The sequence below is a fragment of the Heterodontus francisci genome, unplaced genomic scaffold, assembly GCF_036365525.1.
Source record: "Heterodontus francisci isolate sHetFra1 unplaced genomic scaffold, sHetFra1.hap1 HAP1_SCAFFOLD_878, whole genome shotgun sequence".
NCBI classification, from domain to species: domain Eukaryota; kingdom Metazoa; phylum Chordata; class Chondrichthyes; order Heterodontiformes; family Heterodontidae; genus Heterodontus; species Heterodontus francisci.
Genome location: NW_027140631.1, coordinates 38,872 through 62,966, shown reverse-complemented (window position 1 = coordinate 62,966; position 24,095 = coordinate 38,872). Strand labels below are relative to the sequence as shown.

General features: G+C 60.6%; 1 protein-coding gene across 1 annotated transcript in view; it reads left to right on the top strand.

Moving 5' to 3' along the window:
* Nucleotides 1-611: 611 nt before the first annotated feature.
* LOC137360351 (caveolin-2-like) overlaps nt 612-24,095 on the top strand; it is a 41,312-nt gene continuing 17,828 nt past the window's right edge. Inside the window, exon 1 of the mRNA XM_068025789.1 lies at nt 612-761. Within this exon, the coding sequence (XP_067881890.1) occupies nt 612-761 (150 nt within the window). The remainder of the gene's footprint in view (nt 762-24,095) is intronic.

The following is a 24,095-nucleotide window of genomic DNA, read 5'->3' as shown; positions in this document are numbered from 1 at the left end:
TGCAGGTGGTGGTGTCCCCATGCGCCTGCTGCCCTTGTCCTTCTCAGCAGTAGAGGTCGGGCATTTGGGAGCTGCTGTCCAAGTAGCCTTAATGATTTGCAGGAATGCATTCTGTAGGTGGTACACACTGACGCCACAGTGCCCCGGCAGAGGGAAAGAATAAAAATCAAATCTATCCCTAACCTATCGCTCCACTCGGTCCTGGATTGGGTCGAGCTTCTGGAGTGTTGTTGGAGCTGCAGCCATCCAGGAGAGAGGAGAGTGTCCCATCACACTCCCCGACTGGCAGCTTGTAGCTGGTGGAGAGGCTTCGAAGGGTCAGGAGATGAGATCAGATCAGAGGAGAAACATTTCAGAGTCCCTTTAAGTGGTTGCAGCCCTGGTCTCTGTGTCAGCACAATGTTGGGAAGAATTGAATCTGCCTCTCAAAATAGAACAAGTTCATTCCATTCCTGAAAGAGGGAGAGACGAGCAGACAGAGAGAGAGAAAGTGTGGAGGGAGAAGGTTGAAGCACCAGGCCCCAAGATTTTATTCAACATCGCGGATGAAAGGTTTTCTGCCCTTTCTGCCTTTGCCTCTTGCACTGAGTAGATAGGTTCTGTTCTGAGTCATGAAGAACGAGGACTATACAATGGTCGATCTGGAGGGGCGAACTGATGATCCTGAAACCAGCAGGGAATCGACACCCGAGCCCACCCAACCCACAGGGACCTCTGGCCAGGAGAACAGAGACCCGCGGGGGCTCAACCAGCACCTCAAGGTATTAGAACAGGCTCTTTAGATCCAGCAGGTTCAGCATCATGCGTCTGGCAGGAGCAGAGAGAGAGAGGGAGCAGTGCCCCGCCATGGGCTATTTAATAGCTAAGGGGCCTTGTGGGCCAGAGACTGGTGCAAGGGATTGGGTGGGGGAATGGGTGGGAATGAGGGGTGACAGGCACCTGGATAATGGACAACCACGGGGTCTGAGGGATAACTCATGGGGATCGGAGCTGGGACTCTGCAGGGGATCGCATCTGGGGCTATGTAGAGGAACAGAGCTGGGGCTGTGCAGGGGATCCCACCTGGGGCTTTTCAGGGGATTGCACCTGGGGCTATGCAGGGGATCACATGTGGGGCTAGGCAGGGGATCCCACCTGGGGCTATTCAGGGGATCGCACTCGGGGCAATGCAGGGGATCCCACCTGGGGCGATGCAGGGGATCGCACCCGGGGCTATGCAGAGGATTGCACCTGGGGCTATTCAAGGGATCCCACCTGGGGCTGTGCAGAGAATCCCATCTGGGGGCTATGCAAGGGATCCCACCCTGGGGCTATGCAGGGAATCGCACCTGGGGTTATGCAGGGAATCGCACCCGGGGCTATGCAGGGGATCACACCCGGGGCTAAGCAGGGGATGGCACCCGGGGCTATGCAGGGAATCACACTTGGGGCTATGCAAGGGATCCCACCTGGGGCTATGCAAGGGATCCCACCTGGGGCTATGCAGGGAATCGCACCCGGGGCTATGCAGGGGATCGCACCAGGGGCTATGCAGGGGATCACACCTGGGACTATGCAAGGGATCCCACCTGGGGCTATGCAGAGGATCGCACTCGGGGCTGTGCAGAGGATCGCACCTGGGGCTATGCAGAGGATCGCACCTGCAGCTATGCAAGGGATCCCACATGGGGCTATGCAGAGAATTGCACCTGGGACTATGCAAGGGATCCCACCTGGGGCTATGCAGGGAATCGCACCTGCAGCTATGCAAGGGATCCCACCTGGGGCTATGCAGGGAATCGCACCCGGGGCTGTGCAGGGGATCACACCCGGGGCTATGTAGGGGATCCCACCCGGGGATATGCAGGGAATCGCACCTGGGGCTATGCAAGGGATCCCACCTGGGCTTATGCAGGGAATCGCACCCGGGGCTATGCAGGGGATCACACCTGGGCTTATGCAGCGAATCGCACCTGGGGCTATGCAGGGAATCACACCTGGGGCTATGCAGGGAATCGCACCCGGGGCTATGCAGGGGATCACACCTGGGGCTATGCAGGGAATCGCACCTGCAGCTATGCAGAGGATCACACCTGGGGTTATGCAGAGAATCACACCTGGGGCTATGCAGGGAATCGTACCTGGGGCTATGCACAGGATCGCACCTGGGGCTATGCAGGGAATTGCACCTGGGGCTATGCACAGGATCGCACCTGGGGCTATGCAGGGAATTGCACCTGGGGCTATGCAGAGGATCGCACCTGGGGCTATGCAGGGGATCGCACCTGGGGCTATGCAGGGAATCGCACCTGGGGCAATGCAGAGGATCGCACCTGGGGCTATGCAGGGGATCGCACCTGGAGCTATGCAGAGGATCGCACCTGGGGCTATGCAGGGGATCCCACCTGGGGCGATGCAGGGGATCACACCTGGGGCTATGCAGGGGATCACACCTGGGGCTATGCAGGGAATAGCACCTGGGGCTATGCAGGGAATCGCACCCGGGGCTATGCAGAGGATCACACCTGGGGCTATGCAGAGGATCACATGGGGCTATGCAGAGGATCACATGGGGCTATGCAGAGCATCGCACCTGGGGCTCTGCAGAGGATCACACCTGGGGCTATGCAGAGGATCACATGGGGCTATGCAGAGGATCACACCTGGGGCTATGCAGGGGATCGCATTTGTGGCTACGCAGGTGATCACACCTGGGGCTATGCAGGGGATCGCACCTGGGGCTATGCAGGGGATCACACCTGGGGCTATGCAGGGGATCGCACCTGCGGCTATGCAGGGGATCGCACCTGGGGCTATGCAGGGAATCGCACCTGGGGCGATGCAGAGGATCGCACCTGGGGCTATGCAGGGGATCGCACCTGGAGCTATGCAGAGGATCGCACCTGGGGCTATGCAGGGGATCCCACCTGGGGCAATGCAGGGGATCACACCTGGGGCTATGCAGGGGATCACACCTGGGGCTATGCAGGGAATAGCACCTGGGGCTATGCAGGGAATCGCACCCGGGGCTATGCAGGGAATCGCACCTGGGGCTATGCAGAGGATCACACCTGGGGCTATGCAAGGAATTGCACCTGGGGCTATGCAGAGGATCGCACCTGGGGCTATGCAGGGAATCGCACCTGGGGCTATGCAGAGGATCACACCTGGGGCTATGCAGGGAATTGCACCTGGGGCTATGCAGGGAATCGCACCTGGGGCTATGCAGGGAATCGCACCTGGGGCTATGCAGGGAATCGCACCTGGGGCTATGCAGAGGATCACACCTGGGGCTATGCAGGGAATTGCACCTGGGGCTATGCAGGGAATAGCACCTCGGGCTATGCAGGGAATCGCACCTGGGGCTATGCAGAGGATCGCACCTGGGGCTATGCAGTGTATTGCACCTGGGGCTATGCAGAGGATCGCACCTGGGGCTATGCAGGGGATCGCACCTGCGGCTTTGCAGAGGATCGCACCTGGGGCTATGCAGGGGATCACACCTGGGGCTCTGCAGAGGATCACACCTGGGGCAATGCAGAGGATCGCACCTGGGGCTATGCAGAGGATCGCACCTGGGGCTCTGCAGAGGATCACACCTGGGGCTATGCAGAGCATCGCACCTGGGGCTCTGCAGAGGATCACACCTGGGGCTATGCAGAGGATCACATGGGGCTCTGCAGAGGATCGCATGGGGCTCTGCAGAGGATCACACCTGGGGCTATGCAGAGGATCACATGGGGTTATGCAGAGGATCACACCTGGGGCTATGCAGGGGATCACACCTGGGGCTATGCAGGGGATCACACCTGGGGCTATGCAGAGGATCGCACCTGGGGCTATACAGGGGATCACACCTGGGGCTATGCAGGGGATCACACCTGGGGCTATGCAGAGGATCACATGGGGCTATGCAGAGGATCGCATGGGGCTCTGCAGAGGATCACACCCGGGGCTATGCAGAGGATCGCACCTGGGGCTCTGCAGAGGATCACACCTGGGGCTATGCAGAGGATCACATGGGGCTATGCAGAGGATCACACCTGGGGCTATGCAGGGGATCGCATTTGTGGCTACGCAGGGGATCACACCTGGGGCTATGCAGGGGATCGCACCTGGGGCTATGCAGGGGATCGCACCGGGGGCAATGCAGAGGATCACCTGGGGCTATGCAGGGGATCACACCTGGGGCTATGCAGGGAATCGCACCTGGGGCTATGCAGAGGATCACACCTGGGGCTATGCAGGGGATCGCACCTGGGGCTATGCAGAGGATCACCTGGGGCTATGCAGGGGATCACACCTGGGGCTATGCAGGGAATCGCACCTGGGGCTATGCAGAGGATCACACCTCGGGCTATGCAGGGAATTGCACCTGGGGCTATGCAGAGGATCACACCTCGGGCTATGCAGGGAATTGCACCTGGGGCTATGCAGGGAATCGCACCTGGGGCTATGCAGGGAATCGCACCTGGGGCTATGCAGAGGATCACACCTGGGGCTATGCAGGGAATCGCACCTGGGGCTATGCAGAGGATCGCACCTGGGGCTATGCAGGGAATTCCACCTGGGGCTCTGCAGAGGATCACACCTGGGGCTATGCAGGGGATCGCACCGGGGGCAATGCAGGGGATCACACCTCGGGCTATGCAGGGAATTGCAACTGGGGCTATGCAGGGAATCGCACCTGGGGCTATGCAGAGGATCACACCTGGGGCTATGCAGGGAATTCCACCTGGGGCTCTGCAGAGGATCACACCTCGGGCTATGCAGGGAATTGCACCTGGGGCTATGCAGGGAATCGCACCTGGGGCTATGCAGGGAATCGCACCTGGGGCTATGCAGAGGATCACACCTGGGGCTATGCAGGGAATCGCACCTGGGGCTATGCAGAGGATCACACCTGGGGCTATGCAGGGAATTGCAACTGGAGCTATGCAGGGAATCGCACCTGGGGCTATGCAGAGGATTGCACCTGGGGCTATGCAGGGTATTGCACCTGGGGCTATGCAGAGGATCGCACCTGGGGCTATGCAGGGGATCGCACCTGCGGCTTTGCAGAGGATCGCACCTGGGGCTATGCAGGGGACCGCACCTGGGGCTATGCAGAGGATCGCACCTGGGGCGATGCAGAGGATCACACCTGGGGCGATGCAGAGGATCACACCTGGGGCACTGCAGAGGATCGCACCTGGGGCAATGCAGAGGATCGCACCTGGGGCTATGCAGAGGATCGCACCTGGGGCTCTGCAGAGGAACGCACCTGGGGCTATGCAGAGCATCGCACCTGGGGCTCTGCAGAGGATCGCACCTGGGGCTATGCAGAGGATCACATGGGTCTATGCAGAGGATCACATGGGGCTCTGCAGAGGATCGCATGGGGCTCTGCAGAGGATCACACCTGGGGCTATGCAGAGGATCACATGGGGCTATGCAGAGGATCACACCTGGGGCCATGCAGGGGATCACACCTGGGGCTATGCAGAGGATCACATCTGGGGCTATGCAGGGGATCACACCTGGGGCTATGCAGAGGATCGCACCTGGGGCTATACAGAGGATCACACCTGGGGCTATGCAGGGGATCACACCTGGGGCTATGCAGAGGATCATATGGGGCTATGCAGAGGATCGCACCTGGGACTCTGCAGAGGATCACACCTGGGGCTATGCAGAGGATCACACCTGGGGCTATGCAGGGAATCGCATTTGTGGCTACGCAGGGGATCACACCTGGGGCTATGCAGGGGATCGCACCTGGGGCTATGCAGGGGATCGCACCTGGGGCAATGCAGGGGATCACACCTGGGCCTATGCAGTGAATCGCATTTGTGGCTCTGCAGAGGGTCACACCTGGGGCTATGCAGGGGATCACACCTGGGGCTATGCAGGGGATCGCACCTGCGGCTATGCAGGGGATCGCACGTGGGGCTATGCAGAGGATCACACCTGGGGCTATGCAGGGGATCGCATCTGGGGCTATGCAGGGGATCGCACCTGGGGCTATGCAGGGGATCGCATTTGTGGCTATGCAGGGGATCACACCTGGGGCTATGCAGGGGATCATACCTGGGGCTATGCAGGGGATCGCACCCGGGGCTATGCAGGGGATCACACCTGGGGCTATGCAGGGGATCACACCTGGGGCTATGCAGGGGATCGCACCTGGGGCAATGCAGGGGATCGCACCTGGGGCTATGCAGTGAATCGCATTTGTGGCTCTGCAGAGTGTCACACCTGGGGCTATGCAGTGGATCACACCTGGGGCTATGCAGGGGATCGCACCTGCGGCTATGCAGGGGATCGCACGTGGGGCTATGCAGAGGATTACACCTGGGGCTATGCAGGGGATCGCACCTGGGGCTATGCAGGGGATCACACCTGGGGCTATGCAGAGGATCACACCTGGGGCTATGCAGGGGATCGCACCTGGGGCTATGCAGGGGATCACACCTGGGGCTATGCAGAGGATCACACCTGGGGCTATGCAGGGGATCGCACCTGGGGCTATGCAGGGGATCACACCTGGGGCTATGCAGAGGATCACACCTGGGGCTATGCAGGGGATCGCACCTGGGGCTATGCAGGGGATCACTCCTGGGGCTATGCAGAGGATCACATCTGGGGCTATGCAGGGCATCACACCTGGGGCTAGGCAGAGGATCGCACCTGGGGCGATGCAGGGAATCGCATTTGTGGCTATGCAGGGGATCACACCTGGGGCTATGCAGGGAATCGATCCTGGGGCTATGCAGGGGATCACACCTGGGGCTATGCAGGGAATCGCACCTGGGGCGATGCAGGGAATCGCATTAGTGGCTATGCAGGGGATCGCACCTGGGACTTTGCAAGGAATCGCACCTGGGGCTATGCAGGGAATCGCACCTGGGGCTATGCAGGGGATTGCACCCGGGGCTATGCAGAGGATCGCACCTGGGGCTCTGCAGAGGATCACACCTGGGGCGATGCAGAGGATCACATGGGGCTATGCAGAGGATCACACCTGGGGCTATGCAGGGGATCACACCTGGGGCTATGCAGGGGATCGCACCTGGGGCTATGCAGAGGATCGCACCTGGGGCTATGCAGGGGATCACACCTGGGGCTCTGCAGAGGATCACACCTGGGGCAATGCAGAGGATCGCACCTGGGGCTATGCAGAGGATCGCACCTGGGGCTCTGCAGAGGATCACACCTGGGGCTATGCAGAGCATCGCACCTGGGGCTCTGCAGAGGATCACACCTGGGGCTATGCAGAGGATCACATGGGGCTCTGCAGAGGATCGCATGGGGCTCTGCAGAGGATCACACCTGGGGCTATGCAGAGGATCACATGGGGCTATGCAGAGGATCACACCTGGGGCTATGCAGGGGATCACACCTGGGGCTATGCAGGGGATCACACCTGGGGCTATGCAGAGGATCACACCTGGGGCTATGCAGGGGATCACACCTGGGGCTATGCAGGGGATCACACCTGGGGCTATGCAGAGGAACGCACCTGGGGCTATACAGGGGATCACACCTGGGGCTATGCAGAGGATCGCACCTGGGGCTATGCAGGGGATCACACCTGGGGCTATGCAGGGGATCACACCTGGGGCTATGCAGAGGATCACACCTGGGGCTATGCAGGGGATCACACCTGGGGCTATGCAGGGGATCACACCTGGGGCTATGCAGAGGATCGCACCTGGGGCTATACAGGGGATCACACCTGGGGCTATGCAGGGGATCACACCTGGGGCTATGCAGAGGATCACATGGGGCTATGCAGAGGATCGCATGGGGCTCTGCAGAGGATCACACCCGGGGCTATGCAGAGGATCGCACCTGGGGCTCTGCAGAGGATCACACCTGGGGCTATGCAGAGGATCACATGGGGCTATGCAGAGGATCACACCTGGGGCTATGCAGGGGATCGCATTTGTGGCTACGCAGGGGATCACACCTGGGGCTATGCAGGGGATCGCACCTGGGGCTATGCAGGGGATCGCACCTGGGGCAATGCAGGGGATCACACCTGGGGCTATGCAGTGAATCGCATTTGTGGCTCTGCAGAGGGTCACACCTGGGGCAATGCAGGGGATCACACCTGGGGCTATGCAGTGAATCGCATTTGTGGCTCTGCAGAGGGTCACACCTGGGGCTATGCAGGGGATCGCACCTGGGGCTATGCAGGGGATCGCACCTGGGGCTATGCAGGGGATCACACCTGGGGCTATGCAGGGGATCGCACCTGCGGCTATGCAGGGGATCGCACCCGGGGCGATGCAGGGGATCACACCTGGGGCTATGCAGGGGATCACACCTGGGGCTATGCAGGGAATCGCACCTGGGGCTATGCAGGGAATCGCACCCGGGGCTATGCAGAGGATCACACCTGGGGTTATGCAGAGAATCACACCTGTGGCTATGCAGGGAATCGCACCTGGGGCTATGCAGAGGATCACACCTGGGGCTATGCAGGGAATTGCACCTGGGGCTATGCAGGGAATCGCACCTGGGGCTATGCAGAGGATCACACCTGGGGCTATGCAGGGAATTGCACCTGGGGCTATGCAGGGAATCGCACCTGGGGCTATGCAGAGGATCGCACCTGGGGCTATGCAGGGTATTGCACCTGGGGCTATGCAGAGGATCGCACCTGGGGCTATGCAGGGGATCGCACCTGCGGCTTTGCAGAGGATCGCACCTGGGGCTATGCAGGGGACCGCACCTGGGGCTATGCAGAGGATCGCACCTGGGGCGATGCAGAGGATCACACCTGGGGCTATGCAGAGGATCACACCTGGGGCACTGCAGAGGATCGCACCTGGGGCAATGCAGAGGATCGCACCTGGGGCTATGCAGAGGATCGCACCTGGGGCTCTGCAGTGGATCGCACCTGGGGCTATGCAGAGCATCGCACCTGGGGCTCTGCAGAGGATCGCACCTGGGGCTATGCAGAGGATCACATGGGTCTATGCAGAGGATCACATGGGGCTTTGCAGAGGATCGCATGGGGCTCTGCAGAGGATCACACCTGGGGCTATGCAGAGGATCACATGGGGCTATGCAGAGGATCACACCTGGGGCCATGCAGGGGATCACACCTGGGGCTATGCAGAGGATCACATCTGGGGCTATGCAGGGGATCACACCTGGGGCTATGCAGAGGATCGCACCTGGGGCTATACAGGGGATCACACCTGGGGCTCTGCAGGGGATCACACCTGGGGCTATGCAGGGGATCATATGGGGCTATGCAGAGGATCGCACCTGGGGCTCTGCAGAGGATCACACCTGGGGCTATGCAGAGGATCACACCTGGGGCTATGCAGGGAATCGCATTTGTGGCTACGCAGGGGATCACACCTGGGGCTATGCAGGGGATCGCACCTGGGGCTATGCAGGGGATCGCACCTGGGGCTATGCAGTGAATCGCATTTGTGGCTCTGCAGAGGGTCACACCTGGGGCTATGCAGGGGATCACACCTGGGGCTATGCAGGGGATCGCACCTGCGGCTATGCAGGGGATCGCACGTGGGGCTATGCAGAGGATCACACCTGGGGCTATGCAGGGGATCGCATCTGGGGCTATGCAAGGGATCGCACCTGGGGCTATGCAGGGGATCGCATTTGTGGCTATGCAGGGGATCACACCTGGGGCTATGCAGGGGATCATACCTGGGGCTATGCAGGGGATCGCACCCGGGGCTATGCAGGGGATCACACCTGGGGCTATGCAGAGGATCACACCTGGGGCTATGCAGGGCATCACACCTGGGGCTAGGCAGAGGATCGCACCTGGGGCGATGCAGGGAATCGCACCTGGGGCTATGCAGGGAATCGCACCTGGGGCGATGCAGGGAATCGCATTAGTGGCTATGCAGGGGATCGCACCTGGGACTTTGCAAGGAATCGCACTTGGGGCTATGCAGGGAATCGCACCTGGGGCTATGCAGGGGATTGCACCCGGGGCTATGCAGAGGATCGCACCTGGGGCTCTGCAGAGGATCACACCTGGGGCGATGCAGAGGATCACATGGGGCTATGCAGAGGATCACACCTGGGGCTATGCAGGGGATCACACCTGGGTCTATGCAGGGGATCACACCTTGGGCTATGCAGGGGATCACACCTGGGGCTATGCAGAGGATCGCACCTGGGGCTATGCAGGGGATCACACCTGGGGCAATGCAGGGGATCACACCTGGGGCTCTGCAGAGGATCACATAGGGCTATGCAGAGGATCACACCTGGGGCTATGCAGAGGATCACACCTGGGGCTATGCAGGGGATCACACCTGGGGCTATGCAGGTGATCGCATTTGTGGCTATGCAGGGAATTGCATTTGTGGCTATGCAGGGGATCACACCTGGGGCTATGCAGGTGATCGCATTTGTGGCTATGCAGGGAATTGCATTTGTGGCTATGCAGGGGATCACACCTGGGGCTATGCAGGGGATCACACCTGGGGCTATGCAGGGGATCACACCTGGGGCTATGCAGTGAATCGCATTTGTGGCTCTGCAGAGGGTCACACCTGGGGCTATGCAGGGGATCACACCTGGGGCTATGCAGGGGATCGCACCTGCGGCTATGCAGGGGATCGCACGTGGGGCTATGCAGAGGATTACACCTGGGGCTATGCAGGGGATCGCACCTGGGGCTATGCAGGGGATCACACCTGGGGCTATGCAGAGGATCACACCTGGGGCTATGCAGGGGATCGCACCTGGGGCTATGCAGGGGTTCACACATGGGGCTATGCAGAGGATCACACCTGGGGCTATGCAGGGGATCGCACCTGGGGCTATGCAGGGGATCACACCTGGGGCTATGCAGAGGATCACACCTGGGGCTATGCAGGGCATCACACCTGGGGCTAGGCAGAGGATCGCACCTGGGGCTATGCAAGGAATCGCACCTGGGGCGATGCAGGGAATCGCACCTGGGGCTATGCAGAGGATCGCACCTGGGGCTATGCAGGGTATTGCACCTGGGGCTATGCAGAGGATCGCACCTGGGGCTATGCAGGGGATCGCACCTGCGGCTTTGCAGAGGATCGCACCTGGGGCTATGCAGGGGACCGCACCTGGGGCTATGCAGAGGATCGCACCTGGGGCGATGCAGAGGATCACACCTGGGGCTATGCAGAGGATCACACCTGGGGCACTGCAGAGGATCGCACCTGGGGCAATGCAGAGGATCGCACCTGGGGCTATGCAGAGGATCGCACCTGGGGCTCTGCAGTGGATCGCACCTGGGGCTATGCAGAGCATCGCACCTGGGGCTCTGCAGAGGATCGCACCTGGGGCTATGCAGAGGATCACATGGGTCTATGCAGAGGATCACATGGGGCTTTGCAGAGGATCGCATGGGGCTCTGCAGAGGATCACACCTGGGGCTATGCAGAGGATCACATGGGGCTATGCAGAGGATCACACCTGGGGCCATGCAGGGGATCACACCTGGGGCTATGCAGAGGATCACATCTGGGGCTATGCAGGGGATCACACCTGGGGCTATGCAGAGGATCGCACCTGGGGCTATACAGGGGATCACACCTGGGGCTCTGCAGGGGATCACACCTGGGGCTATGCAGGGGATCATATGGGGCTATGCAGAGGATCGCACCTGGGGCTCTGCAGAGGATCACACCTGGGGCTATGCAGAGGATCACACCTGGGGCTATGCAGGGGATCGCACCTGGGGCTATGCAGGGGATCGCACCTGGGGCTATGCAGTGAATCGCATTTGTGGCTCTGCAGAGGGTCACACCTGGGGCTATGCAGGGGATCACACCTGGGGCTATGCAGGGGATCGCACCTGCGGCTATGCAGGGGATCGCACGTGGGGCTATGCAGAGGATCACACCTGGGGCTATGCAGGGGATCGCATCTGGGGCTATGCAAGGGATCGCACCTGGGGCTATGCAGGGGATCGCATTTGTGGCTATGCAGGGGATCACACCTGGGGCTATGCAGGGGATCATACCTGGGGCTATGCAGGGGATCGCACCCGGGGCTATGCAGGGGATCACACCTGGGGCTATGCAGAGGATCACACCTGGGGCTATGCAGGGCATCACACCTGGGGCTAGGCAGAGGATCGCACCTGGGGCGATGCAGGGAATCGCACCTGGGGCTATGCAGGGAATCGCACCTGGGGCGATGCAGGGAATCGCATTAGTGGCTATGCAGGGGATCGCACCTGGGACTTTGCAAGGAATCGCACTTGGGGCTATGCAGGGAATCGCACCTGGGGCTATGCAGGGGATTGCACCCGGGGCTATGCAGAGGATCGCACCTGGGGCTCTGCAGAGGATCACACCTGGGGCGATGCAGAGGATCACATGGGGCTATGCAGAGGATCACACCTGGGGCTATGCAGGGGATCACACCTGGGTCTATGCAGGGGATCACACCTTGGGCTATGCAGGGGATCACACCTGGGGCTATGCAGAGGATCGCACCTGGGGCTATGCAGGGGATCACACCTGGGGCAATGCAGGGGATCACACCTGGGGCTCTGCAGAGGATCACATAGGGCTATGCAGAGGATCACACCTGGGGCTATGCAGAGGATCACACCTGGGGCTATGCAGGGGATCACACCTGGGGCTATGCAGGTGATCGCATTTGTGGCTATGCAGGGAATTGCATTTGTGGCTATGCAGGGGATCACACCTGGGGCTATGCAGGTGATCGCATTTGTGGCTATGCAGGGAATTGCATTTGTGGCTATGCAGGGGATCACACCTGGGGCTATGCAGGGGATCACACCTGGGGCTATGCAGGGGATCACACCTGGGGCTATGCAGTGAATCGCATTTGTGGCTCTGCAGAGGGTCACACCTGGGGCTATGCAGGGGATCACACCTGGGGCTATGCAGGGGATCGCACCTGCGGCTATGCAGGGGATCGCACGTGGGGCTATGCAGAGGATTACACCTGGGGCTATGCAGGGGATCGCACCTGGGGCTATGCAGGGGATCACACCTGGGGCTATGCAGAGGATCACACCTGGGGCTATGCAGGGGATCGCACCTGGGGCTATGCAGGGGTTCACACCTGGGGCTATGCAGAGGATCACACCTGGGGCTATGCAGGGGATCGCACCTGGGGCTATGCAGGGGATCACACCTGGGGCTATGCAGAGGATCACACCTGGGGCTATGCAGGGCATCACACCTGGGGCTAGGCAGAGGATCGCACCTGGGGCTATGCTAGGAATCGCACCTGGGGCGATGCAGGGAATCGCATTTGTGGCTATGCAGGGGATCGCACCTGGGGCTATGCAGGGAATCGCACCTGGGGCTATGCAAGGAATCGCACCTGGGGCGATGCAGGGAATCGCATTTGTGGCTATGCAGGGGATTGCACCTGGGGCTATGCAGGGAATCGCACCTGGGGCTATGCAGGGGATCACACCTGGGGCGATGCAGGGAATCGCACCTGGGGCTATGCAGGGGATCACACCTGGGGCTATGCAAGGAATCGCACCTGGGGCTATGCAAGGAATCGCACCTGGGGCGATGCAGGGAATCGCATTTGTGGCTATGCAGGGGATCGCACCTGGGGCTATGCAGGGAATCGCACCTGGGGCTATGCAGGGGATCACACCTGGGGCGATGCAGGGAATCGCATTTGTGGCTATGCAGGGGATCGCACCTGGGGCTATGCAGGGAATCGCACCTGGGGCTATGCAGGGGATCACACCTGGGGCTATGCAGGGAATCGCACCTGGGGCTATGCAGGGGATCGCACCTGGGGCGATGCAGGGAATCGCATTAGTGGCTATGCAGGGGATCGCACCTGGGACTTTGCAAGGAATCGCACTTGGGGCTATGCAGGGAATCGCACCTGGGGCTATGCAGGGGATTGCACCCGGGGCTATGCAGAGGATCGCACCTGGGGCTCTACAGAGGATCACACCTGGGGCGATGCAGAGGATCACATGGGGCTATGCAGAGGATCACACCTGGGGCTATGCAGGGGATCACACCTGGGTCTATGCAGGGGATCACACCTTGGGCTATGCAGGGGATCACACCTGGGGCTATGCAGGGGATCACACCTGGGGCAATGCAGGGGATCACACCTGGGGCTATGCAGAGGATCACACCTGGGGCTATGCAGAGGATCACACCTGGGGCTATGCAGGGGATCACACCTGGGGCTATGCAGGTGATCGCATTTGTGGCTATGCAGGGGATCACACCTGGGGCTATTCAGGGGATCCCACCTGGGGCTATGCAGGGGATCGCATTTGTGGCTATGCAGGGAATTGCATTTGTGGCTATGCAGGGAATCGCACCTGGGGCTATGCAGGTGATCGCATTTGTGGCTATGCAGGGGATCCCACCTGGGGCTATGCAGAGGATCACACCTGGGGCTATGCAGAGGATCACACCTGGGGCTATGCAGAGGATCACACCTGGGGCTATGCAGGGGATCACACCTGGGGCTATGCAGGTGATCGCATTTGTGGCTATGCAGGGGATCCCACCTGGGGCTATGCAGAGGATCACACCTGGGGCTATGCAGAGGATCACACCTGGGGCTATGCAGAGGATCACACCTGGGGCTATGCAGAGGATCACACCTGGGGCTATGCAGGTGATCGCACCTGGTGCTATGCAGAGGATCACACCTGGGGCTATGCAGAGGATCACACCCGGGGCTATGCAGAGGATCGCACCTGGGGTTATGCAGAGGATCGCACCTGGGGCTCTGCATAGGATCGCACCTGGGGCTATGCAGAGGATCACACCCGGGGCTATGCAGAGGATCGCACCTGGGGTTATGCAGAGGATCGCACCTGGGGCTCTGCATAGGATCGCACCTGGGGCTATGCAGAGGATCGCACCTCGGGCTATGCAGGGAATCGCACCTGGGGCTATGCAGGGGATCGCACCTGGGGCTATGCAGAGGATCACACCTGGGGCTATGCAGGGAATCGCATTTGTGGCTATGCAGGGGATCACACCTGGGGCTATGCAGGGGATCACACCTGGGGCTATGCAGAGGATCACATGGGGCTATGCAGAGGATCGCACCTGGGGCTATGCAGAGGATCGGACCTGGGGCTATGCAGAGGATCACACCTGGGAGTATGCAGAGGATCGCACCTGGGGCTATGCAGAGGATCACACCTGGGGCTATGCAGAGGATCACACCTGGGGCTATGCAGAGGATCGCACCTGGGGCTATGCAGAGGATCACACCTGGGGCTATGCAGAGGATCGCACCTGGGGCTATGCAGAGGATCACACCTGGGGCTATGCAGAGGATCACACCTGGGGCTATGCAGAGGATCGCACCTGGGGCTATGCAGAGGATCGCACCTGGGGCTATGCAGGGGATCACACCTGGGGCGATGCAGAGGATCGCACCTGGGGCGATGCAGGGGATCGCACCTGGGGCAATGCAGGGAATCGCATTCGCGGCTATGCAGGGATCACACCTGGCGCTATGCAGAGGATCGCACCTGGGGCTATGCAGGGGATCGCACCTGGGGCGATGCAGAGGATCGCATTTGTGGCTATGCAGGGGATCGCACCTGGGGCGATGCAGAGGATCGCACCTGGGGCGATGCAGAGGATCGCATTTGTGGCTATGCAGGGGATCGCACCTGGGGCTATGCAGGGGATCCCACCTGGGACTATGCAGGGGATCGCACCTGGGGCTATGCAGGGAATCGCATTTGCGGCTATGCAGGGGATCGCACCTGGGGCGATGCAGGGGATCGCACCTTGGGCAATGCAGGGAATCGCATTTGCGGCTATGCAGGGGATCCCACCTGGGACTATGCAGGGGATCCCACCTGGGACTATGCAGGGGATCGCACCTGGGGCTATGCAGTGGATCACACCTGGGGCTATGCAGAGGATCACACCTGGGGCAATGCAGGGGATCGCACCTGGGGCTATGCAGGGGATCGCACCTGGGGCTATGCAAGGAATCACACCTGGAGCTATGCAAGGAATCACACCCGGGGCTATGCAGAGGATCACATGGGGGTATGCAGAGGATCACACCTGGTGCTATGCAGGGGATCACACCTGGGGCTATGCAGGGGATCACACCTGGGGCTATGCAAGGAATCACACCTGGGGCTATCCCGGGGATCGCACCTGGGGCTATGCAAGGAATCACACCCGGGGCTATGCAGAGGATCACATGGGGGTATGCAGAGGATCACACCTGGGGCTATGCAGAGGATCGAAACTGGGGCGATGCAGAGGATCGCACCTGGGGCTATGCAGGGGATCGCACCTGGGGCGATGCAGAGGATCACATGGGGGTATGCAGGGGATCACACCTGTGGCTATGCAGGGAATCGCACCCGGGGCTATGCAGGGAATCGCATTTGTGGCTATGCAAGGAATCACACCCGGGGCTATGCAGAGGATCACATGGGGGTATGCAGGGGATCACACCTGTGGCTATGCAGAGGATCGCACCTGGGGCTATGCAGAGGATCGCACCTGGGGCTATGCAGGGGATCGCACCTGGGGCGATGCAGAGGATCACATGGGGGTATGCAGGGGATCACACCTGTGGCTATGCAAGGAATCACACCTGGGGCTATGCAGAGGATCACACCTGGGGCTATGCAGAGGATCACACCTGGGGCTATGCAGAGGATCGCACCTGGGGCTATGCAGGGGATCGCACCTGGGGCGATGCAGAGGATCACATGGGGGTATGCAGGGGATCACACCTGTGGCTATGCAGGGAATCGCACCTGGGGCTATGCAGGGGATCCCACCTGGGACTATGCAGGGGATCGCACCTGGGGCTATGCAGGGAATCGCATTTGCGGCTATGCAGGGGATCGCACCTTGGGCAATGCAGGGAATCGCATTTGCGGCTATGCAGGGGATCCCACCTGGGACTATGCAGGGGATCCCACCTGGGACTATGCAGGGGATCGCACCTGGGGCTATGCAGTGGATCACACCTGGGGCTATGCAGAGGATCGCACCTGGGGCTATGCAGAGGATCACACCCGGGGCTATGCAGAGGATCACATGGGGGTATGCAGGGGATCACACCTGGGGCTATGCAGAGGATCACACCTGGGGCTATGCAGGGGATCGCACCTGGGGCGATGCAGAGGATCACATGGGGGTATGCAGGGGATCACACCTGTGGCTATGCAGAGGATCACACCTGGGGCTATGCAGGGAATCGCACCCGGGGCTATGCAGGGAATCGCATTTGTGGCTATGCAGAGGATCACACCCGGGGCTATGCAGGGGATCACACTTGTGGCTTTGCAGGGGATCACACTTGTGGCTATGCAGGGAATCGCACCCGGGGCTTTGCAGAGGATCACACCTGGGGCTTTGCAGGGGATCGCACCTGGGGCTATGCAGGGAATCGCATTTGTGGCTATGCAGGGGATCACACCTGGGGCTATGCAGGGGATCACACCTGTGGCTATGCAGAGGATCACACCTGGGGCTTTGCAGGGGATCAACACCTGGGGCTATGCAGGGGATCGCACCCGGGGCTTTGCAGAGGATCACACCTGGGGCTTTGCAGGGGATCACACCTGTGGCTATGCAGGGGATCGCACCTGGGGCTATGCAGGGGATCGCATTTGTGGCTATGCAGGGGATCGCACCCGGGGCTTTGCAGGGGATCACAACTGTGGCTATGCAGGGGATCGCACCTGGGGCAATGCAGGGGATCGCATTTGTGGCTATGCAGAGGATCACACCCGGGGCTATGCAGAGGATCACATGGGGGGCTATGCAGGGGATCACACCTGGGGCTATGCAGGGGATCACACCTGGGGCTATGCAGGGGATCACACCTGGGGCTATGCAGGGGATCACACTTGTGGCTATGCAGGGGATCGCACCTGGGGCTATGCAGGGAATCGCATTTGTGGCTATGCAGGGAATTGCATTTGTGGCTATGCAGGGGATCCCACCTGGGGCTATGCAGAGGATCACACCTGGGGCTATGCAGAGGATCACACCTGGGGCTATGCAGAGGATCACACCTGGGGCTATGCAGGTGATCGCACCTGGTGCTATGCAGAGGATCACACCTGGGGCTATGCAGAGGATCACACCCGGGGCTATGCAGAGGATCGCACCTGGGGTTATGCAGAGGATCGCACCTGGGGCTCTGCATAGGATCGCACCTGGGGCTATGCAGAGGATCACACCCGGGGCTATGCAGAGGATCGCACCTGGGGTTATGCAGAGGATCGCACCTGGGGCTCTGCATAGGATCGCACCTGGGGCTATGCAGAGGATCGCACCTCGGGCTATGCAGGGAATCGCACCTGGGGCTATGCAGGGGATCGCACCTGGGGCTATGCAGGGGATCGCACCTGGGGCTATGCAGAGGATCACACCTGGGGCTATGCAGGGAATCGCATTTGTGGCTATGCAGGGGATCACACCTGGGGCTATGCAGGGGATCACACCCGGGGCTATGCAGGGGATCACACCTGGGGCTATGCAGAGGATCACATGGGGCTATGCAGAGGATCGCACCTGGGGCTATGCAGAGGATCGGACCTGGGGCTATGCAGAGGATCACACCTGGGACTATGCAGAGGATCGCACCTGGGGCTATGCAGAGGATCACACCTGGGGCTATGCAGAGGATCACACCTGGGGCTATGCAGAGGATCGCACCTGGGGCTATGCAGAGGATCGCACCTGGGGCTATGCAGGGGATCACACCTGGGGCTATGCAGAGGATCACACCTGGGGCTATGCAGAGGATCACACCTGGGGCTATGCAGAGGATCGCACCTGGGGCTATGCAGAGGATCACACCTGGGGCTATGCAGAGGATCACACCTGGGGCTATGCAGAGGATCGCACCTGGGGCTATGCAGAGGATCACACCTGGGGCTATGCAGAGGATCACACCTGGGGCTATGCAGGGGATCGCACCTGGGGCTATGCAGAGGATCGCACCTGGGGCTATGCAGGGGATCACACCTGGGGCGATGCAGAGGATCGCACCTGGGGCGATGCAGGGGATCGCACCTGGGGCAATGCAGGGAATCGCATTCGCGGCTATGCAGGGATCACACCTGGCGCTATGCAGAGGATCGCACCTGGGGCTATGCAGGGGATCGCACCTGGGGCGATGCAGAGGATCGCATTTGTGGCTATGCAGGGGATCGCACCTGGGGCGATGCAGAGGATCGCACCTGGGGCGATGCAGAGGATCGCATTTGTGGCTATGCAGGGGATCGCACCTGGGGCTATGCAGGGGATCCCACCTGGGACTATGCAGGGGATCGCACCTGGGGCTATGCAGGGAATCGCATTTGCGGCTATGCAGGGGATCGCACCTGGGGCGATGCAGGGGATCGCACCTTGGGCAATGCAGGGAATCGCATTTGCGGCTATGCAGGGGATTCCACCTGGGACTACGCAGGGGATCCCACCTGGGACTATGCAGGGGATCGCACCTGGGGCTATGCAGTGGATCACACCTGGGGCTATGCAGAGGATCACACCTGGGGCAATGCAGGGGATCGCACCTGGGGCTATGCAGGGGATCGCACCTGGGGCTATGCAAGGAATCACACCTGGAGCTATGCAAGGAATCACACCCGGGGCTATGCAGAGGATCACATGGGGGTATGCAGAGGATCACACCTGGTGCTATGCAGGGGATCACACCTGGGGCTATGCAGGGGATCACACCTGGGGCTATGCAAGGAATCACACCTGGGGCTATCCCGGGGATCGCACCTGGGGCTATGCAAGGAATCACACCCGGGGCTATGCAGAGGATCACATGGGGGTATGCATAGGATCACACCTGGGGCTATGCAGAGGATCGAAACTGGGGCGATGCAGAGGATCGCACCTGGGGCTATGCAAGGAATCACACCCGGGGCTATGCAGAGGATCACATGGGGGTATGCAGGGGATCACACCTGGGGCTATGCAGAGGATCACACCTGGGGCTATGCAGAGGATCGCACCTGGGGCTATGCAGGGGATCGCACCTGGGGCGATGCAGAGGATCACATGGGGGTATGCAGGGGATCACACCTGTGGCTATGCAGGGAATCGCACCCGGGGCTATGCAGGGAATCGCATTTGTGGCTATGCAAGGAATCACACCCGGGGCTATGCAGAGGATCACATGGGGGTATGCAGGGGATCACACCTGTGGCTATGCAGAGGATCACACCTGGGGCTATGCAGAGGATCGCACCTGGGGCTATGCAGGGGATCGCACCTGGGGCGATGCAGAGGATCACATGGGGGTATGCAGGGGATCACACCTGTGGCTATGCAAGGAATCACACCTGGGGCTATGCAGAGGATCACACCTGGGGCTATGCAGAGGATCACACCTGGGGCTATGCAGAGGATCGCACCTGGGGCTATGCAGGGGATCGCACCTGGGGCGATGCAGAGGATCACATGGGGGTATGCAGGGGATCACACCTGTGGCTATGCAGGGAATCGCACCTGGGGCTATGCAGGGGATCCCACCTGGGACTATGCAGGGGATCGCACCTGGGGCTATGCAGGGAATCGCATTTGCGGCTATGCAGGGGATCGCACCTGGGGCGATGCAGGGGATCGCACCTTGGGCAATGCAGGGAATCGCATTTGTGGCTATGCAGGGGATCCCACCTGGGACTATGCAGGGGATCCCACCTGGGACTATGCAGGGGATCGCACCTGGGGCTATGCAGTGGATCACACCTGGGGCTATGCAGAGGATCACACCCGGGGCTATGCAGAGGATCACATGGGGGTATGCAGGGGATCACACCTGAGGCTATGCAGAGGATCACACCTGGGGCTATGCAGGGGATCGCACCTGGGGCGATGCAGAGGATCACATGGGGGTATGCAGGGGATCACACCTGTGGCTATGCAGAGGATCACACCTGGGGCTATGCAGGGAATCGCACCCGGGGCTATGCAGGGAATCGCATTTGTGGCTATGCAGAGGATCACACCCGGGGCTATGCAGGGGATCACACTTGTGGCTTTGCAGGGGATCACACTTGTGGCTATGCAGGGAATCGCACCCGGGGCTTTGCAGAGGATCACACCTGGGGCTTTGCAGGGGATCGCACCTGGGGCTATGCAGGGAATCGCATTTGTGGCTATGCAGGGGATCACACCTGGGGCTATGCAGGGGATCACACCTGTGGCTATGCAGAGGATCACACCTGGGGCTTTGCAGGGGATCAACACCTGGGGCTATGCAGGGGATCAACACCTGGGGCTATGCAGGGGATCGCACCCGGGGCTTTGCAGAGGATCACACCTGGGGCTTTGCAGGGGATCACACCTGTGGCTATGCAGAGGATCACACCTGGGGCTTTGCAGGGGATCACACCTGGGGCTATGCAGGAAATCGCACCTGGGGCAATGCAGGGGATCACACCTGGGGCTATGCAGGAAATCGCACTTGTGGCTATGCAGGGGATCACACCTGGGGCTATGCAGGGGATCACACCTGGGGCTATGCAGGAAATCGCACCTGGGGCAATGCAGGGGATCACACTTGTGGCTATGCAGGGGATCGCACCCGGGGCTTTGCAGGGGATCACATGGGGGGCTATGCAGGGGATCACACCTGGGGCTATGCAGGGGATCACACCTGGGGCTATGCAGGGGATCACACTTGTGGCTATGCAGGGGATCGCACCTGGGGCTATGCAGGGAATCGCATTTGTGGCTATGCAGGGGATCGCACCCGGGGCTTTGCAGGGGATCACACTTGTGGCTATGCAGGGGATCGCACCTGGGGCGATGCAGGGAATCGCATTTGTGGCTATGCAGGGGATCGCACCTGGGGCTATGCAGGGGATCCCACCTGGGGCGATGCAGGGAATCGCATTTGTGGCTATGCAGGGGATCACACCTGTGGCTATGCAGGGGATCGCACCTGGGGCTATGCAGGGGATCCCACCTGGGGCGATGCAGGGAATCGCATTTGTGGCTATGCAGGGGATCACACCTGGGGCTATGCAGGGGATCCCACCTGGGGCGATGCAGGGAATCGCATTTGTGGCTATGCAGGGGATCGCACCTGGGGCTATGCAGGGGATCGCACCTGGGGCTATGCAGGGAATCGCATTTGTGGCTATGCAAGGAATCGCACCTGGGGCTATGCAAGGAATCGCACCTGGGGCGATGCAGAGGATCACATGGGGCTATGCAGAGGATCACACCCGGGGCTATGCAGGGGATCACACCTGGGTCTATGCAGGGGATCACACCTGGGGCAATGCAGGGGATCACACCTGGGGCTCTGCAGAGGATCACACCTGGGGCTATGCAGGGGATCACACCTGGGGCTATGCAGGTGATCGCATTTGTGGCTATGCAGGGGATCACACCTGGGGCTATGCAGGTGATCACACCTGGGGCGATGCAGGGGATCGCATTTGTGGCTATGCAGGGAATTGCATTTGTGGCTCTGCAGGGGATCACACCTGGGGCTATGCAGGGGATCCCACCTGGGGCTATGCAGGGGATCGCACCTGGGACTATGCAGGGGATCCCACCTGGGGCTCTGCAGGGGATCACACCTGGGGCTATGCAGGGGATCCCACCTGGGGCTATGCAGGGGATCGCACCTGGGGCTATGCAGGTGATCGCACCTGGGGCGATGCAGGGAATCGCATTTGTGGCTATGCAGGGGATCACACCTGGGGCTATGCAGGGAATCGCATTTGTGGCTATGCAGGGGATCGCACCTGGGGCTATGCAGGGGATCGCACCTGGGGCTATGCAGGGAATCGCATTTGTGGCTATGCAAGGAATCGCACCTGGGGCTATGCAAGGAATCGCACCTGTGGCGATGCAGAGGATCACATGGGGCTATGCAGAGGATCACACCCGGGGCTATGCAGGGGATCACACCTGGGTCTATGCAGGGGATCACACCTGGGGCAATGCAGGGGATCACACCTGGGGCTCTGCAGAGGATCACACCTGGGGCTATGCAGAGGATCACACCTGGGGCTATGCAGGGGATCACACCTGGGGCTATGCAGGTGATCGCATTTGTGGCTATGCAGGGGATCACACCTGGGGCTATGCAGGTGATCACACCTGGGGCTATGCAGGGGATCGCATTTGTGGCTATGCAGGGAATTGCATTTGTGGCTCTGCAGGGGATCCCACCTGGGGCTATGCAGAGGATCACATGGGGGTATGCAGAGGATCACACCTGGGGCTATGCAGAGGATCATACCCGGGGCTATGCAGAGGATCACACCCGGGGCTATGCAGAGGATCGCACCTGGGGTTATGCAGAGGATCGCACCTGGGGCTCTGCATAGGATCGCACCTGGGGCTCTGCAGAGGATCACACCTGGGGCTATGCAGGGGATCGCACCTGGGGCTATGCAGGGGATCACACCTGGGGCTATGCAGGGAATCGCACCTGGGGCTATGCAGGGGATCACACCTGGGGCTATGCAGGGAATCGCACCTGGGGCTATGCAGGGGATCACACCCGGGGCTATGCAGGGAATCGCACCTAGGGCTATGCAGGGAATCGCACCTGGGGCTATGCAGGGGATCACACCTGGGGCTATGCAGGGAATCGCACCTGGGGCTATGCAGGGGATCACACCTGGGGCTATGCAGGGAATCGCACCTGGGGCTATGCAGGGGATCACACCCGGGGCTATGCAGGGAATCGCACCTAGGGCTATGCAGGGAATCGCACCTGGGGCTATGCAGGGGATCACACTTGGGGCTACGCAGGGTATCACACCTGGGGCTATGCAGGGAATCGCACCTGGGGCTATGCAGAGGATCGCACCTGGGGCTATGCAGGGAATCGCACCTGGGGCTATGCAGGGGATCCCACCTCGGGCTATGCAGGGGATCGCACCTGGGGCTATGCAGGGGATCACACTTGGGGCTACGCAGGGTATCACACCTGGGGCTATGCAGGGAATCGCACCTGGGGCTATGCAGAGGATCACACCTGGGGCTATGCAGAGGATCGCACCTGGGGCTATGCAGGGAATCGCACCTGGGGCTATGCAGGGGATCCCACCTCGGGCTATGCAGGGTATCGCACCTGGGGCTATGCAGGGGATCCCACCTGGGGCTATGCAGGGGATCACACTTGGGGCTACGCAG